The sequence below is a fragment of the Ptiloglossa arizonensis genome, chromosome 8 (assembly GCF_051014685.1).
Source record: "Ptiloglossa arizonensis isolate GNS036 chromosome 8, iyPtiAriz1_principal, whole genome shotgun sequence".
NCBI lineage: Eukaryota > Metazoa > Arthropoda > Insecta > Hymenoptera > Colletidae > Ptiloglossa > Ptiloglossa arizonensis.
The window spans coordinates 19854262-19872229 of NC_135055.1; the positions used below are offsets into that span (position 1 = coordinate 19854262).

Sequence of the window (17968 nt, forward strand, 5' to 3'; positions counted from 1 at the left end):
CAAATCTCGAGATCCTGTTTGAAAAGTGGTTGAAAAGAAGCTAATAAATTTCACGCCTCGACGGGGAGTGATATATCGTTGCGAAATAAATTTTCGAAGCATTACGTAAACGATAAATATAATTTTCTCCGTGCGATAAAAGCCCATTGAGTGGGCACTGTTAAATATTGTAAATTATTTCGAACTTCCGGGAACTTTGTTCAATCGTAAGAATTTCGATAGCTGCGCAAGGCGGCTCGTTGCTTTCCGCGACCAACGATGTTATCTCCGACCTACGCGTTTATAGAAAGATATTCGATCGTTTCCGATGTGAGTTGAACTCGGTTCGCGATTCTAATCTTCCACGATTAGAAGACGATCGATCGATTTCCGTTTCGCGTCCCGGTGGCCGCGAACTCGGCCAAATCGCGAGGAAAAAACTGCATTCAATCGAGTAGGGACGGCCTAAAAACGTACAAGACGGAGAAACTGTCTACCCGTCTGTATATGTATGTGCGTGCGTGTCTGTGTGTGTGTGTATCTGCGTGCATACTTATCGTGTATCATCGTACGAACCGATCGCCGCGATAACGATTGGAAATGTCGCGGTCACGGTACCGATACGCTCGATCGAGGATCCGTGAATTAGATAAGCGCTTCCCGTATCGAATAAACTCGCTTCTAGTAGTGAACTATCGATTGTTCGTCGGTCGTGTTTAATTGTAGAGACCCACGAGTCTCCGATCGTTGCTCTCTCGTCTTCTGGAGCAGTGTTTTCCAAAATAAGAGGCGTCCTAAGAATCTATACAGTAACGTCTTTAATATAGGAGCAATGCGATCTCTTTCTATCGGTTGTTCGCATCTTGCGGGCGAAAATCGTCTCCGCTTCTTTGGAGCGCGCTTTTACGTAACGGTTTTTGAAAATCATTGTTCCAGAGTATCGATTCCCGGAGGAAAATTCGTCGTTTCGTAATACCGTTTCAATTTACGAACAATGCGATCCACGATAAAAGTCAGCCTCGCCCCATTTCCTCGCCTTTATGTATTGTCAATTGTCCCGCGAAGATGCACACCTCAGAGCTCATCACGGATACTTTCGAAACGTTGATCTATTTTTATATATATGCGTATAACTCGTCTCACACGTTTCATTGCTGTACGTCGTCCGCGCGATCGACGTTTTTTTCTACTTCGTACGAGTGATCGATAACCCTTGAGCGCGAAAAATCCGTGCAGGGAGCGAGAGCTCTTCCAGACGACGGTTTCTCGACCCTTCGACTGCTAAACTGCGTGTTCAAAGTTCGAGAACAATTAGCGAAAAGGGGACGTTGAATTAGAGAACTCCCGGATCGAATATCGAAAGGGTTTGGACCGCTACGATCAATGGGAAGAGTAACGTTGTCAGAAATTTATTATCGTTCCATCGTTTCTCACGATGCTTTCCTAAGTAACAGTCCCTGCACGTTTACACGACAATCAACTTATTTTGCTAACTATCGTATTATACTGGATATCTGTATTAGAACGTAGACACTAGATGTTTAACGTCGGAATAAAAAAAAAAAAGCAATACCGAAAGTAAAGCATTTATTATTGGTGAAACTGTAGGCCTTGAGCTATTAATTTTTAAATTGACCGCGGACTGTACGGTGCTGCCACCTAGCGGACACTCGATCGAACTAATTTTCATAGAGAAATCCCCCTGGCGGGAAAACGCCCAAGTTTGTCGAGAAATAATTCCCGCTTTCGCGATCAGATGTCGCCACTAATTCATGTATACCGACACAAGCAGATAATTTATCCACGGTTTACATTTTTTTTATTCGTGTTCATTGTTTCTATCTTTCTAAGCGTAAGGTACGTTAAATTAAACTTTCAATCATAGTTCTATGAACGAATTTCGGACGAAAAGGTAAAAATATTTGTTTATGTCGGTATACATAAACGAGTGGCGCCATCCAATTGCGAAAATGAGAATTATTTCTCGACAAACTTGGGCGTTTTCCCGCCAGGGGGAATTTGCCATGAAAATTAGTTCGATCTGTTCTCCGCTAGATGGCAACACTATACTATTTACGATGATTTAAGAATCAATAGCTTAATGCCTATGGAATTATTCATAAATACAGTACTTGGAAGTTACGTTACAATGAAGGGTTTAATTAAAAAACGCTTGAAATATTCGTAATTTATGTTGTTTATTATCATACATACACACTTCGTACATAATAATAATAACAAACGGCTTGTATAATGATAGGTACGTGTAAAGAGCATTGTCTACAACTTTTACCCTACATTTGTTTCGTCTGTGACATCAATTCCCATAAGGTGAAATATTTATTATGTATCTCGTAGTGAATTGATCGCATATTATAAAATTTAAGTACCTCCATCTATGATTTAAGCCTTGCAACAGCTCGAACTTATCGAGAATAGGGGGGGGCTATATTTGGTAGAACGAATAAAACGATTTCTGTGTACGTTCCATATTAACATGGCTACGCGTCAAGTGTTGTTGCAGTGTGTTTGAGGTGCGGCCGTGAGATTTACCTGTTTTGCGGCGGAATTAACCACTCGATTGACACAGGATCAGTGACAGGATAACTAGACGGGAAAATGTCGGCAGCGAGCAAATGGAATTTGTCCCGGGAGGACATACAATCTGCGGCCAAGGACGAAAAAGTAAGTGGTTGTTGCCAGCGCTGACGCATGTCATAGCACTGTTGCGTGAAAGTCGAAGACGTCATCGCACGGCGGGAGATTTGAACCGGTTTGAATTGTTTCAGGAGTTGCTGTTGGAACACGACAGCGATCCGGACGAAAATATGTTGTTCAAGTGAGTCGAACCACTGCATTACTTTCTTTTCTATATATATTAACACGTATTCAGCTACGCGTATTACTTGTTTTTATTCTTTCTTTTCAGTCGTCCCAGCACATCCTCGCTGGAGTCGAATTCGCCGAAAATAGATGGAAAAATGGACAAGTAAATCCGTCTTTCGTTGTTGCGCTTGCGTTACGAAAATCATCGCAGCGTGAATTTTCGTTCATCGATAAGAAACGATACTTCATCGCGAGATATTCGATCACCGTGGCTGAATTTCTTTTTCTCGATTCCAGCGTTCGTTTGCAAATCCACGAAGTGACGGAAGTGATGCGCGAGAACGTGCAGAAGGTGATGGAGCGCGGCGAGAGGCTCGAGGATCTACAGGAAGCGAGCGATCGTTTGAACATAACCGGAAGCGAGTTCAGAGCGGCGGCGAAGAGAGCGCAGCAAAGGGCCTGGCTTCAGAACTTTAAAACGAGGATTATCCTCGTCGCCATCACTGTGACGGTCGTCGTGTGCATCATCGGTACATAAGTAAACTCGAGCGTTGGCTCGAAACTGCATGTCGAATGCGTAATCGTTGTTTTTTAACACAATTCAGGTTTTACGCAGGAATGCGCGATCCATTAAATTGTACATCGAAAGAATGTACACGATTCGAGTCGCTACACGGTAGTGCAGAGTTCGTTTCAACCACAGTTCATTTTTCTTTCAAAGAGGGAGAACAAATACAAAGAAAGAGAACAATTACGCGATAAAAAAAAATATCACCCTCTACGCAATATTTGTTTCGTCTTCGCGAAGACGGTACCTGTGGATCGGTGCGGAAATTCGAGGAAATGAAATTTTTCTTTTACCGCGGAGTAATTTTATTTATTCGACGTGCAGGGTATATCTCGCTTCCTTTCGTTTTCGGGCCTTCTTGAATAAAATTAGACGTCGAAGCACGAACGGTGGAATAGCAAGGACGTTTCGTAAAAATTTCAGCAAACAAGTCTCGGATAAACATTTGACTACGCATTATACTATGTAACTTTTCGTCTCGCGAGATGCATATCATTTTCAACGTGACGGTGATGTCTGGGTGCATAAATAGAAATTTTTTTCTTACTCGAATACGTTACTCTCGGCGACGTTCTTCTCGTTGCTCGCGCAAAGTGGATTATTAATCCAACGAAACGTATTCTGTACACCACCGTGATAAGAATCGCGCATTCCTGGTTCAAAGCACTCGTGTAACGTCTCTGTTCATCGACTGTAAACAACACGCTGGTTACTTTGCCTCTCTAACGTTTCTTTCTCTCGACAATTGTCTCTCTTTTTTGTTCCACTGCTAATCATTTTGTCGGCGATCGACGATCGTTTTAACGCTGCCCACGTAGTTAGATCGACGCGTATCGTTTTCAGTTCTGGACATCACGGTGCTTTACCTGGTTCTCAGATAGCGAACAAGGCGTAGCGAGCCCCGATCGTTCGATTCCAGGTATTCGTCACTTCTCTCCATTAAATCTAATTTCGCTCCGCACGTGTGCCACGGCTTTTTCCGTACGTTTACCGAAATCATTAGGCAGTCAAGCATACCCCGAAGTTGTCGCGAGATTCAACGGATCGTACGAGGATTCGACGAAACGCGCGATTTATCTCCCCCGTACACGTCCTCGCTTTTCATTTGATCATCCTGCACGCGTCCAGATTTTTCGCTTGAATTTTAATAAACCTCCCGCCCTCGACGGAACACGGAAACTTACGTATACGTATCACTGGCGTTTTATTTTTCAGTATCCATCGTCTTGAAATATTCGTGACCGAGGCTCCTTCCAGACTGAACCCTTTGCGAACGTACGTCGTATATTTGTACCTGTCTTTCATGGATTATATACGTGTATTATAATCATACGTTTACATAAATACATATCTTGTTATTTTTAAACTCACCGGGTCCTGTGCGTCCCTATTTCTTCAATCTACACTGGCCGACCGACGAGAGAAATCGTTAACATTATTTAACTCGATTCGCGTTAACCGACATTGTAGACGCGATCTCCGTAATCTTTTTCACACCGGTTGTTACCGTCTCGAAATTGTTAATTTTATTCGACTCGATTCGCGTTAATCAACGTTACGGATACACTCCCTGTAACCTTTTCTTACAGCGATTGTTTCCATGCGTTGGTTTTCCTCTCGAAATTTTATACAACTCGCTTCGCGTTGACCAACGTTACAGATACGTTCTCTGCAATCTTTCTTCGTCTCAAAATCGTTAATTTCGTTCGATTCAATTCGACTCGCGTTAACCAACGTTATCGATACGTTCTCCGTGACCGTTTCTCCGATGGTTGTTCCTGTCGGTCGGATTTGGTCTCGTCGATCGATTGGAAAATTGAACGCAACAATGTTCTACACGTGCGCGCGGGAGAGCACGTACCAGAACCCAATTGCCATTGACGCGACCGAGCCGAGTAAAATCGGCGCGAATTATCTCGAGTATAAAATCTGCTAGAATTTCGAACAAAGAGAGAGCGAATGAATCAGAAGCCGTCTCGAATTCAATTATCGTTCCCCGGTCTTCCTATGCCGCGATAAATCGCATTCTGCGCTTCATGGTCGCGAAGTTTAGAAACACATGGCACGTATCGCTCGTCGTATTTAAAAAGTAAATACACAGAACTTAGTATTTACCGGCACGGTGCGGTCCTCGTTGCTGCGCGTAGAAGGAAGAACAGTTCTGTTCGAACTTGGACGAGAATTGACCAAAAAAAAAAAAAAAATTCGATTCGCTGGTAACCGAACCGTTTCGATCTTTGGAACCTCACCCGTTACGAGTTAACGATATTCGATGGATTTTGCCTAAGCAGCGAGGGACTGAATTCCCCCGGTGAAACGTTCCGATCGTTACCACCTTATTTGCGATTGCAAATTGAAAACAATACCGGTAACGTATAATCGATGTACCTTACCCAAGGGTAGAGCTTCGTAACTGGAACCGTTTCGAATAATTGTTCATCCATGTAAACGAAAATGTACCATCGGTAGACGACACGTAGACGAGTGGAAACGATTTATTCACCGACCGTGTAATTTTCCTTGCGACGGAGCTGGTTTCGAATTCGGTTCGGTTTCTCCCCACCGAAAATTCTGTCGGTCTACGCCAATGACTTTCAACGATGGTCGGTTGTATGTTCCGCGCGCGCACGTATGCACGCACACATAGGTGCGCGCGTCGATGGATAGCTGCACGATTGTAAGCGTTCGTTCAGTCGTGGTTCGGTCGTGGTTCGGTCGCGACTCGGTGTACACGGAACGTTCCTTCTTCGCGTGTTTCTTCGTGTTTTTTTTTTTTTTTTTTTTTTTTTTTCGGGGCTTTCCCTTCTGACGGATATTTCCGTTCGGTTGCGCCGGTGTACCAGACGATCTTCTGCGTTGCACGCGCCGATAGATCGTTCCAGTGCGCGCACTCCACGCTCCGAGCCATGAGAGCACACGAAGTTGCGATCGCGGCTTTGGTCGTGTTTATCGGCGCCTACTTGCTCACCAGAAATCGGCGACGCGTTATTTACGCGCTCTACAAGACCTTACCCAGAGACTTGCTGTGAGTATACGAAACGAGACATTCGCGAAAAATTTCTTTCTTTCGAAGTCACTGGAACCACCAAATGCGCGCGTCGAATCGAACGCGCTCCGAATCGAGTCTATTTTGTTTTTTTTTTGCAACATCCCTCGAAATCGACACCAATTTTTCAACAATATTATCAGCGCAACCCCTTACGCTCGAAGATTCTTCCGCGATAAAGTATCCACGAAATAAAAATTATTAGGTTGTTCGAAAAGTCATTTCGTTTTTTTTTTTTGATGGAAATGAAACACGATTTCTTTAGAGCGTACAAACATTTTATTAAATTATATATTCTCCATTTTGGAAAAAGAAATTACTTTCCGAGCAATCCAATATACGTGGTTTTAAATACAAATTAGTCGTTTCGATGTTACACGAATTGTCCTAATTTAATTCTATAATATATATTTGGCCAAGAGTCGCCTCGAGAGTACAAGGAATAAAAATTTGTATTTCGCAAAGTTTCTCAAATCTTGGTTCTTCCGCGTTCACGGGTGGCTCTGGCTATTGTTTCGAACAGCTTTTCGCTTAGCGTTTAATATTTTCTTTCTTCGATTATCGATCGCGATTGTTCGCTGCTACGAATTATCTACCATTGCGTCTCTCGAGGAAGACGTTTCTGGTTTGTTTACGCAGAACGATTCGAACAATGGCGGGAGCTGGTGGAAAGGTCGATCTTTCGCGAGGAAGATCGCGTTGACGTACGGTGCTAACGCGGAGTCACCACGTGCTTTGTTTGCACACCGTGTTGTTACGTACAAGTTTGAGGATACGCGAAAGAAACGATGAGATAAAATATTTACCGAGCGTACTCGAGTATAAAAATAACGACGCGTCAGTTTCTTCGTGTTCCTACTTGTACGATTCTGTTGTTGTTTGAACGCATGTTTACAGATACGCTTGACAAAATTAAACATCCATAGTTTCGCTATCGACTATTTTCAGTCGTTGTAAAACGGAGAGAAATACCGTACCGTTTCGTGCTTTCGAAGGAACGAAATCGAAACGATTTCCTTCTCCCGAGTAAACGCAAACACCGTTTCTTTTCCCAACTCTTCGTACCGAGCTTCTTCGAAATCGGAATTCTTTGTTTCGAAATGCACGTTTCGAGCTAATCGAAAGAACAAAGTCGAAAAGATTTTCACCCGAGTGAACGCAAACGCCGTTTCTTCTCCCGACTCTTCGTACCGAGCTCCTTCGAAATTAGTATTCTTTGTTCTGAAATGCACGTTTCGAGCTAATCGGAAGAAAATATCACGACGCGGCACTACGAACGAGAATCGAAAGTCCATTGCCCATAGGAGTCGGAGCATAGGACGCGTGATCGAGTTCATCCTCTCGTCGACTGCACGCGTTCACGAGCGACTCGATCGATTGAAATAAATAACCGATTGAGTCACGCCGTCACGGAAATCGGCACGCTCTAATCGACAACGATTGTGTGCGCCCTCCGAAGGAAATCGAGCGCGTCTCCTGCGACACGTAACCAGTCGTTGATTCACGTTGCATAATAACGCAGTAAAGGAGCTCGAGACTCTCGCATCGATTTTATCATTTTACCAGCCAGTTTTACGCCAACTTGGACTCACCTAATCGATTTCTTACGGTACTCGAACCTCGAAATTTACATTTTTCCTACAGTTTGCCCCGAATAAAAATAAACGATCGTCTCCGAGTCGGTATTTCCGTGTCGAACGATCTCGTTGGACGAGAAAACATCCAAATTTAATTGACGACCGATCGACAATTAAGTCGCGCGTCGTAAAGGTTTGTGGCAAAATTCCAAACGACTCGTGACACAATTACAAATCCACGTTTCGTTTCTAAAGAATTATTCAGGATTGGTGTATTCTCTAGGATAAATCGAACAGCTTTCGTCTCGCGAGAGGAAATATTGTAAAAAGGTTTCGAAATTCTTTTCGAACGAAACAATTATACGGGTTTATGTAAAATTCATGAGAGAACGTGCCGATGTCCGACGAAACGGTGTAAATCCGCCTTAAAGCGTGCCCTAGAAATTTTAACCTTCCCTGATGCCCTATCTTGGGTATCAATAGCCTTAATTGATACACCGTGTCGGTATTCTTCGTCCGCGCGTATTTGTTCGGCTATCAGGCCTGCACACATTCATCGGCGGATGCATCTCGTGCATTGTGCAACTGCGACACGACCATTGTACAGTCAATATGGAGTGCATGGAATTCAAACAGCTTCTTCAATGATATTGTCGTTGATCCCGCGATCGCGCTCGTGAACCAACCGTGTAAAATACAAAAGTGCATTTCGGATTAAAATCGATCGCAACGATCGAACGTGGAACTTCGTTCCCGTTCGTGGGTTTTCGTGACTCGGTACAACACGGTCAACGACCATGGTTACGCGTCGAATCTCACGAGTTTATGCTAATCGATGGAACAAATTTTTTGGGGCGGAGTACAACGATCTTTGAATACCAGAAACGGAAAAGGAACCACGGTAAGAGAATTCCAAATAAATCCGATCGTACGAGACACGTTTCTCGATAACAGTGCTTTCGATCGATTATCGTCTGCCTCGTATCGTGTCGCGATACGCGCAAATCCATAGTTCACCTACTCAGTTCCGTCCGCGGAGCACTCGATGAACTGTAGTTGCTCTTTGGAATTTACGACATCGTGGTTTTCGATCTCTCGTCAGTTTTATCGCGAAAGTTTCGCTTTAGTTCCAAAATATTTGCACGGTTCGATAACCGTTTCGATCGCGATAAAAGTCACCGATAAGATTAAAAGGACTGGGGGCAAACAGTGCGTGCGCGTAGTTCGAGAGATCTTCAAACATTTGTATCTCGATCGTTCTAACGACGAAGAACACGGATAAAAACATCTCGATCGTTATCAGCGTGGATCAGTTTTTTTCTAGTAGTCGTTGAATTTCTCGTCGATTTGTCCAAACGAAAGCTTCGTGTCTCCGTATTCGTTACACATGTGAGAACAAAGAGGATGACTGCCTCCATTTTTATCTCCGGTGCAAATGGAACGCACGAGGACAGCGTTCGCACCTTGATCGCGGTATTGAAATTCTGTACACCTGTCCTCCTTGTAGAAAAACGCAGATCCGTTTGGATTTATCCGAGCAACGGATTCGTAGCGCGAGTTCGTCCATCGTGCAATTAAAATATATCTTTGGAATCTGCATAACTAATACGTCTGTTTCATCGAGGCTGTGTCGTAAATTGGTTCGAGACAGACTGCGCGAAAAACATTACCGTTTGATAATTATTTTACGTGAAATTCTCACCGTACGTGAAAAATATCGAGCGTATACGAGCTGTACACGCTGTTATTGACTTAACCTCAAAAACAATTGGATACGAAACGAATTGGATCGATAAAAATTGACGGTTCTCTGACACGATATTCAAACGTAACTCTTTTAACACTAGAATTACCAATGACGAACGTATTCCTATTTGCATCGGACCACGTAGCTATCTTTGAAGTTGGACAATGACAAATTAATTTACAAGTACAAGTCGCCCATTTTAACATCGATGATCGAGTAATTTTAAAAAGAAGCTCGAAGTTCGACCCGTTCGGTAGCTCCAAGTGTTAAGTAATATTTCGAAACGTTCGAGTATTCGTCTCGTTCGAATTATCGAGTGCTCGAATATCGATCGTCGAGCGTCTTCTTTTCGTTCTTTCGTTCGAAAAGACAACACCAGAAGGATGATGATTTATTAACGGTCGCTGGAGGGGAATTCAATCAATGCCGTTCATATGAAAATTGCTCCGTTTCCTTATTCCACGAGCGGAGCTCGTTGGGAATCGATTACGGGACGACCGTTTCGTAAAACGGAGCAATGTTAATCGGATCGGATCGTTTGCAGCGTGTCTCGAGGCGTTTGCAACAGGTTGTCGAAATCGGAAAGCGTCGTCGAGTAACGACCAGCTTTCTTCGATCGTGGTACCGGACCAGAAACACGCGTAATCGTCGCAAAGTCCTCGACAACCGCGAAGATAAACACCTGAACGCGCGTCCTTGTCCGCGAACGAGTACTGGATCCCAACGTTTACATTCCATTAAACGTTGGTCTATCGCAACTCGAAGAGCAAACGTCTCGTTTACCCTGCACCGGAGCACTGCACCCGGTGCAGTTACCTACGAGACGATAATTTTTCCCGGTTTTTCCCGATCTCTGAACCGCGAGAACCTAACGATCTTCGCGCACACGATTCCACGCGCGAAATCACGAGATCGAGAGTTCCTCGCGCAACGCGTAAACGTTGCGAATTTAACGGTAAAATTGTAACAGACGCGACGAGTTTTTCCATTTGGCGGAAACACGACGAGACAAGGAGACACCGTTGCGATTGTTTTCTCGATAAATAATTCATCGCCCGAAGAGTAATCGCTCGCACCGTTAGGGGCAATTAGTGCCGCTCGAACGAGTGCAGCGTTTAACGAGGTGGCTATACTGCACGCTTTCGAAGCTTCGACGCGTCGTAGAATGTAAGTTACACGACGAGACATACAGGGTGAGACGTTTCGATCTGTCCACCGGAACGATTCCTTTATTTTTCGGGGACGGGGAACCCGTTCCGGATGGATTTCGTTCGAGGTTTCTTTATTCGTTGGAAAAAGAAGAAACGAGAGTAAAGGGAACCGGAGGTTACCGATCGTGTCCTCGAAGCGAAATAAACTCGTACGGATCTTTCGACCAACATTTCTCGCGTCGATACTCGCGGGCGTTTGTTACACTTGTACAACGGAATCAAATACTCGTATATAGTACGTAACCGAGCTTCGGTGACTTTGAATAACCTCGATGCGTTGCATGGATTTTAAATGGCCACGGTCGTAGGATAAACAAAAGATTAGATAACGAAGTAACCTCTGTTCGAGTATCTCGAACCGTGGTACGGAAAAGATACTCGTTGCGTAGAGTACGAAAGACCCCGAGGATCGCGGTTAATGAGCAGTCGTTGTCAATTTACGGAGGTGTTAACGAACCAACGCCCGACGCGTTCACGGATGACAACGAAACTGCGAGACGACCACGGACCACGGCCGTAGGTTATCCTCGTATCTCCTGGCACGCATACGTGCTTCGTTATTTTATTTCATTTCATTTAATCACCGTGGAAGCGTTGGTAGGGGTCGAGCACTGGTGTCGTATGCTCATCGCGACACAAGAGCTACTTCGACGAAGCAACGATCTTCCGGGGAGGGTTCCCTGAAATTTCCAGCTTCGATAAACGTTAATCTAGATTCATTGAAGAAGGTGGACCGATGTTTCGTCCAATCGTCTCGAATCGTCACCCGCGATGAACACTCGAGAAACCTCTCGTACTCGAAAAAACCGCGTTCGATTTTTCAAGAAAGAGTAAAGTATCGGAGCACGAGTCTCAAAGATCGTAAGCTTGGAATTTTCCTCTGGAAGTGGTACGATTCGAATGTGAAAACGGGGACGCAAGGAGATCTCATCCAGGAGTCGTAACGCGCCAATTAAATACGGTGGACCGTTTATTCGAGCGTTAACTGATTCTATCAAGGATCACTCGCACGGATAATAGGAGGCGACGTTCGTAAATTTGTATTGAGCGCGGTGTTCGTTCAAATTCGAGTTTCGAGGGACACGATTTGCGGACGAAATTCTACAGAGCGGTGTGCTTCTCGAGTCGATGGACGGATCGGTTGCATCGTTCACGATCAGTCGCGTTTCGAGGGGACCCAATTCGCGGATGAAATTCCTTTCGGGCACAATGCAAGGCGAATGGTTGCATCGTCTACGACGTTTTCGATTCGAGGAAGCTCGCACGCTAGAGCGATCGAGAGCATTCGACCGTTAACGAAAAATGTTTGCAGTCGTCTTCGGCCGGTAGTACCGCAATCAGACAAGTGTCAAAAGGAGCAATGACGGATAGGTTGCGTTCGCGTGACACATGTCACGCGCGTGTCGGGCCGTGATATTAACCAATTGATTCCGAAAGGAAATGATGCGACATGGGGAGCGTGACAAGGAGAAGGGAGACGTTACTACCGATCCAGAAAACATGCGATCATTTTCCATCGGCCGTACCTCAATTCGCTTCCCAACTAATCGTTTCATTCAATCCCTTTCCGACTGACCTCTTTCCCATAACACAAACATGTCGGGCGTCGAGAATCTACGAAATTGAATCTATTCCAATCGCTATCAATCCCCTTTCGCCGGAGAGATCGTTCCGCGCGTTGAATTAACCAGATCGAGCGCCGCCATTGATTAAGAATAACCTTAAAGCGTTCTTTCGTTCGTGAACCACCCGGGGCGAAAATGACCCGATGGCGGTGAACCTCGACATTCTAATTTTCGGGGTCGTTAAGAGAGTATCTGGGCAATATCCAGTTGCGTTACGATAATGTTAATTGTAAAGAAATGATTGTATACCGAGAGGACGGGACGGTTGTCCGCCATTGTTTGGGATGATTTTAAAACGTAGAAAGATTTCGCAAGTTCGATTTCACAATCTCGTCGATCTTCTCTCGCAACAGGGGCGCCTACAGATTCGTTCGAGTAAACGCTCTCTTATGGTGGTGGGAAACACGGGGGCTGACAGTGGCGCGGATATTCACCAGCTACGCCACTGCTCATCCCGAGAAAATCGCCTACATCTTCGAGGACAAGGAATGGACCTATCGGGAGGTAAGTCGAGATCTTTCGAGCCGGCTACGTGGGAAACGATCGTAACGCTTTCGCTTTCAACGCAGCTAGAGGAGTACAGCAATCGTCTCGGTCGTTATTTCCGCTCAAAGTCCCTGTCCCGTGGAGACAGCGTCGCGCTGATGATGGAAAGTCGTCCGGAATACGTGGGAACCTGGCTGGGTCTCAGCAAGGCTGGCTTCGTGGGCGCTCTCATCAACACGAACCTTCGTCACGATGTTCTGGTGCACAGCTTGAGGGAGGTTAACTGCAAGGCTGTAATATTCGGATCGGAATTCAAAGAGGGTAAAGTTCTAGTTACGTTTTCAACTGATAGACAACACACTTTACTGCAGAGCATCGAACAGAGTTTAACGATAAATTTACCAACCAGTCGCAATGACTCCAACTGTTTTCATAATGAAATATGCTTCAAATTCCATAGCATGTTTTTCAAAGACGTCACGACCTTTTCTATTCTATACGCGGAATCGATTTTAAAAATTCCTCTTTTCCCTCTTCTTCCTTCGAAATACACGCGAGGTGTACCTCGATGTTCCGAAATCTGTCGGTAGTTCCAGCGTTGAGGACACACTCGCTAAAATGAAGACAAATTGGATAATGGTGAAGTTCTAGTTACGTTTTCAACGGATAGACAAGATACTTTGCTACAGGGTATTGAACAGAATTTAGGACAAACTTTAAGGACGCTAGAACGAAAAATTGAAACGGAAGAGAAGATGGTAGGGAAGTGTACAAAGATCGGACTATATAATGCACTAGAACCGAGCAAGTCTTTCCGCTTTATTTCATACACGTATCCCTGAAGTTTGATCCCGACTGTTTACGCACCGATCGATTTTCCACTCGGTACACCTTCGTATTCAAATCCTTTTCGTCACAGTCCTCATCGACGATGACTTGTCATTCTTTCGTTATTCGAACACGCGAACCGTATTTTGGAACACCGAGTTCGATAGATCCCCTGTTACTTTGTCCTTGGCTACTCGAACGTTTCGAAAGAATCCACGGAACGGGATACATTATTCGTGATCGCGAGACTAATCGCTATTCCCATTTCCCGGTAAGGTTCTGAGACGAGTCTGTTTTTCTGTTCAGTGATACGCGATATAAAGGAGAAAATCCCGGGCTTGTCTCTGTATCAGTGGTCGGAGCTACCGGACACGCAGTGCCTGGAGGGAGCGACCGATTTGAACACGGAAATCCGCAGCGTTGATCCGGCATCGCTCGTGGACGACCTTGTTCTTGGCACACCACGGGATAAATTAATTTACATCTACACGTCGGGCACCACCGGGATGCCCAAGGCGGCCGTTATCACCAACCTGAGGTGCGTGCGTTACCTGATCGTTGCTGGTATCCGCAACGAAACGAAATCAATTTTCCATGACGAGTCGAGGAGTCACGATCTCCGCGATATCGATAATTATTCCTTCGCCTATTTCCTCCCGAGCGTCGTTAACTCTGTAATCGTTATCAACGAAAAACTCGATCATAATTAACCGCTAATCGATTCGATCGGTTGGGTCAGGTTATTGGAACAGCGAATACCTCGAGATGTTTTCAGGTACATGTTGATGTCCTGCGGCGTCCATTACATGCTGAATCTACGATCGACGGATCGCATTTACAATTCCCTACCGCTTTATCACACCGCTGGAGGATTGATCGGTGTGGGTCAGACATTGCTGAGAGGTGTCACGGTCGTGCTTCGTAGACGCTTCAGCGCTTCCAAGTTCTGGTCCGACTGCGTCCATTACGAGTGCACAGTAAGCTGTCGAAAAATTGAACAGAATAAGAATGTTTCCAAATTTGCAATTGTTCACGTTGCGTCTCTGGTGCGAACGCAGCGGTAAACGAGACACCGTGCATTTTGTGAGACGGTTGAATTTTTCGGGAATCATTTTTTGCGTAACAGAATGATTTGATCCATAGATTGCTCAATATATCGGCGAGATCTGTCGGTACTTGTTGACCGTTTCACCGGGTCCTTGCGACACCAAACACAAAGTTAGATTGATGTTTGGAAACGGCCTCAGACCTCACATCTGGAAGCCTTTCATGGAAAGATTCGGCGTGAAGCAAATTGGCGAATTTTACGGCGCCACCGAAGGGAACTCGAATCTTGGTAAACTATCATCCCTGTTGCGAATTCACAGTACCAAAAATTTTGGTACAACAACTGCGTTTGTATTCCGCACTCAAATCTGAAGAGCAAGGTCGAATGTTTCACCGTGTCTTAATCCTTGCACATTGTTTGTATAATTTTACTATCGCCAGGAGAAAGATTTATAGCTTCCGCGCCAAAAAATAAAGTTTCGATAATATTATAGCATCACGCGTCTAAATATTCAGATCCACGCTTGTTTATTTGTTTGGAAAAAATACGCCGATAGAAAAATTGCAATAACTAGTATCGAGAATGACCAAATTATGTAAAATATTAATCGAGAAAAAAGTGGTTGTTTTGACGAACGAAACGTTTAGTAACTTTGTAGTGTACGAGTTAGTAAGAAGTAACATTTCCATACCAAATATTTCAACTACTATAATTTTTTGTGTCTATCTATGTAAACGAAGAGCGATAAAAAATTTTTATTATATTCCCGATAAAAATGATAAAATATTTCTCATATCGATACACGTGCTCAAACTTTTGGTCGATAGTGGATATTTTTCACGATAGACGAGAGAATGGAAATTATTTCTTTTTTAAATTTGTTACAGTAAACATCGACAACAAGATCGGAGCAGTGGGATTTGTACCATTGTGCGCGGGTTCGTTGTACCCTGTAGGTCTGTTGAAGGTCGACGAGGAGACCGGGGAACCGGTGAGGGGCCCCGATGGTTTATGTATACGTTGTAAACCTGGTAAGCTCACCAAAAGTTTATCGTTACCGATACTGGTAATCATATTTATCGTTGCCAATGATAGTGAGAATAATATCTATTATAGTCACCGCTTGTGGATATCGATCGATTCAAGGTCTCTCTTTTTCTTTAGGTGAACCAGGCATCTTCGTGGGGAGGATAGACCCGAAGAAGGTAGTGAACGATTTTTCCGGGTACGCGGACCGCAACGCGTCCGAGCAGAAGATCCTCCGCGACGTGTTCAGGAAGGGCGATCGCGCCTTCAATTCTGGTCGGTGATTCGTAAAACAAAAACGGTCTATTTGTACCACACCCGCGAGCAAACATCCGCGCCATGATTAAAACGCGTTTTTCGAACAGGTGATATTTTGGTTATGGATGAATTCGGCTACTTCTACTTCAAGGACAGGACCGGTGACACCTTCAGGCAAGCTTTTTTTCCTTTTTGCGCGAGTCTCGTTACGAGTGTGCACAACGAACGAAAGAAAGCATTGGTTCCATCGAGACTGATTTTATCGATGATCGATTCGTTTCGAAAGTTGTCCTCGACGTTTCTTTTTATTCGTTCGATTGTCGTTTGCAGGTGGCGCGGTGAGAATGTTGCCACTTCCGAAGTGGAGGCTATCGTCAGCGATGTGATAGGTTTGAAAGACGCGGCTGTTTACGGTGTTGAGGTAATTGACAACGATACTTTACTGAAAGAAGATCTCGAAACTTAGCCCTATGTACTACGAAACGTTGACAGGTACCTCACATCGAAGGAAAGGCGGGAATGGCCGCCATTTACGACCCGAACAATACTCTCAACATCAAAGAAATGGCGGACGGCGTGAAGAAGGCTTTACCACCGTATGCCAGGCCTCTTTTCGTTCGTGTTCTCTCGGAACTACCCTTGACTGGTAAGATTGGTTGCAATCGTTCAAGTTCGAGAATAGTTCGAATTTAACGATCGAATTATTTTGTTTGGCCAGGTACGTTTAAATTGAAAAAGAAAGATCTCCAACAAGACGGCTTCAACATTAAAACGGTAACACTCTACTTTGTTCGTATTGTTTTACGTTTGCACGCGGATATACCGTGTTCCGTAATTTTGTTCGCAGATCACAGATCCAGTTTATTTCCTCGATCAGTCCGGTGTCTACGTAAAACTTACGGAACAACTTTACAACGATATCGTCGAGGGGAAAGCTCGAATATAAAACACGATCTATGAAATTTTCTAGATAATGTTTCAAACAGAAAAAGTGTAATTCAGATTTTGTACAATTTCTATTTATTTACATGAACATTGAGCGAATCGGAAAATTCTACCGAACCGAAGAACGTTCGATCGGTTGTCTTTCGTCTTTACGAATATTTGCAGATTGCCACGATATCGATTACCAATAATCTTTTATTTTGAATTTATTCGAAGAACGTCGCATTTATACATATATATTTTTTTACACGTATTTTACAAATTCTAGACACGGTACCACCCAACAATTCCAAGTGACAGAGCGAAACTATGCAAGATATATTTAACGAACTTTAAAAAAATATCCGTGACAAACCTTCGACCTCCGAAACTCGTAGAATAATTAAGTATCTTGTGTATAGAGTTCCCTTTAAACTCCTTAGACACGAGTGTAGATGTACCTACTTTTCCGGTCAAATTCATAGAGACTAAGACTTCCAATTATTTTGTAACAAGAAGTGATACGTACGAACGACTGTAAAGTAACGCTATATGTAAAATGAAATTCTGCGTTATAGTTTAATAAATTGTTCCCTATTAAGAAAAAACCAAATCAAGACCATCCTCACGGAGAACCTAATTTTCCGACCACCCGTTATTAACCCCGATATAAGCCAACGTTCTTTCTGCGCAGTCTCCGTGGTCCAGTGACCCACCTCGTTATCACGGAGACGCGTACCATCGGAGTTAACGTTCTCAAACAATTCACACTCGATGAAATAACGATGCAAGGAACATCCTCTTCCCGTTGTAATACGT

The 17968-nt window shown here is 44.2% G+C and overlaps 2 protein-coding genes and 1 long non-coding RNA gene across 4 annotated transcripts; 2 read left to right on the forward strand and 1 right to left on the reverse strand.

Annotated features, from left to right (window-relative positions):
• The first annotated feature begins 2203 nt into the window (after positions 1 to 2203).
• LOC143150716 (vesicle-associated membrane protein 3) lies at positions 2204 to 4743 on the forward strand. Of its 2 annotated transcripts, XM_076319161.1 has the most exons (7): positions 2204 to 2310; positions 2493 to 2664; positions 2769 to 2818; positions 2909 to 2968; positions 3103 to 3335; positions 4217 to 4292; positions 4589 to 4743. In XM_076319161.1, exons 2-6 carry the CDS (start codon positions 2599 to 2601, stop codon positions 4252 to 4254), a joined length of 447 nt encoding a protein of 148 aa, XP_076175276.1. In that variant the 5' UTR covers positions 2204 to 2310; positions 2493 to 2598; the 3' UTR covers positions 4255 to 4292; positions 4589 to 4743. The 2 variants fall into 2 exon arrangements, with proteins under 2 accessions (XP_076175276.1, XP_076175277.1); XM_076319162.1 differs by lacking the exons at positions 2204 to 2310; positions 4217 to 4292 and having other exon boundaries at positions 2451 to 2664.
• A 1334-nt stretch (positions 4744 to 6077) lies between these two features.
• Positions 6078 to 17785, forward strand: Fatp3 (Fatty acid transport protein 3). The gene is made up of 13 exons (XM_076319160.1): positions 6078 to 6398; positions 12933 to 13083; positions 13149 to 13386; positions 14200 to 14431; positions 14669 to 14870; positions 15037 to 15229; positions 15829 to 15972; positions 16106 to 16243; positions 16333 to 16399; positions 16556 to 16646; positions 16718 to 16871; positions 16944 to 16999; positions 17073 to 17785. The coding sequence occupies exons 1-13, from the start codon at positions 6280 to 6282 to the stop codon at positions 17169 to 17171; spliced, it is 1884 nt and encodes a 627-aa protein (XP_076175275.1). The 5' UTR covers positions 6078 to 6279; the 3' UTR covers positions 17172 to 17785.
• LOC143150718 (uncharacterized) lies at positions 6702 to 15648 on the reverse strand. Its single transcript, XR_012993135.1, has 2 exons — positions 14653 to 15648; positions 6702 to 14565 (listed from the first exon to the last, which is right to left on the reverse strand). It is a non-coding gene; the product is annotated as an uncharacterized LOC143150718 (long non-coding RNA).
• Positions 17786 to 17968: the final 183 nt, after the last annotated feature.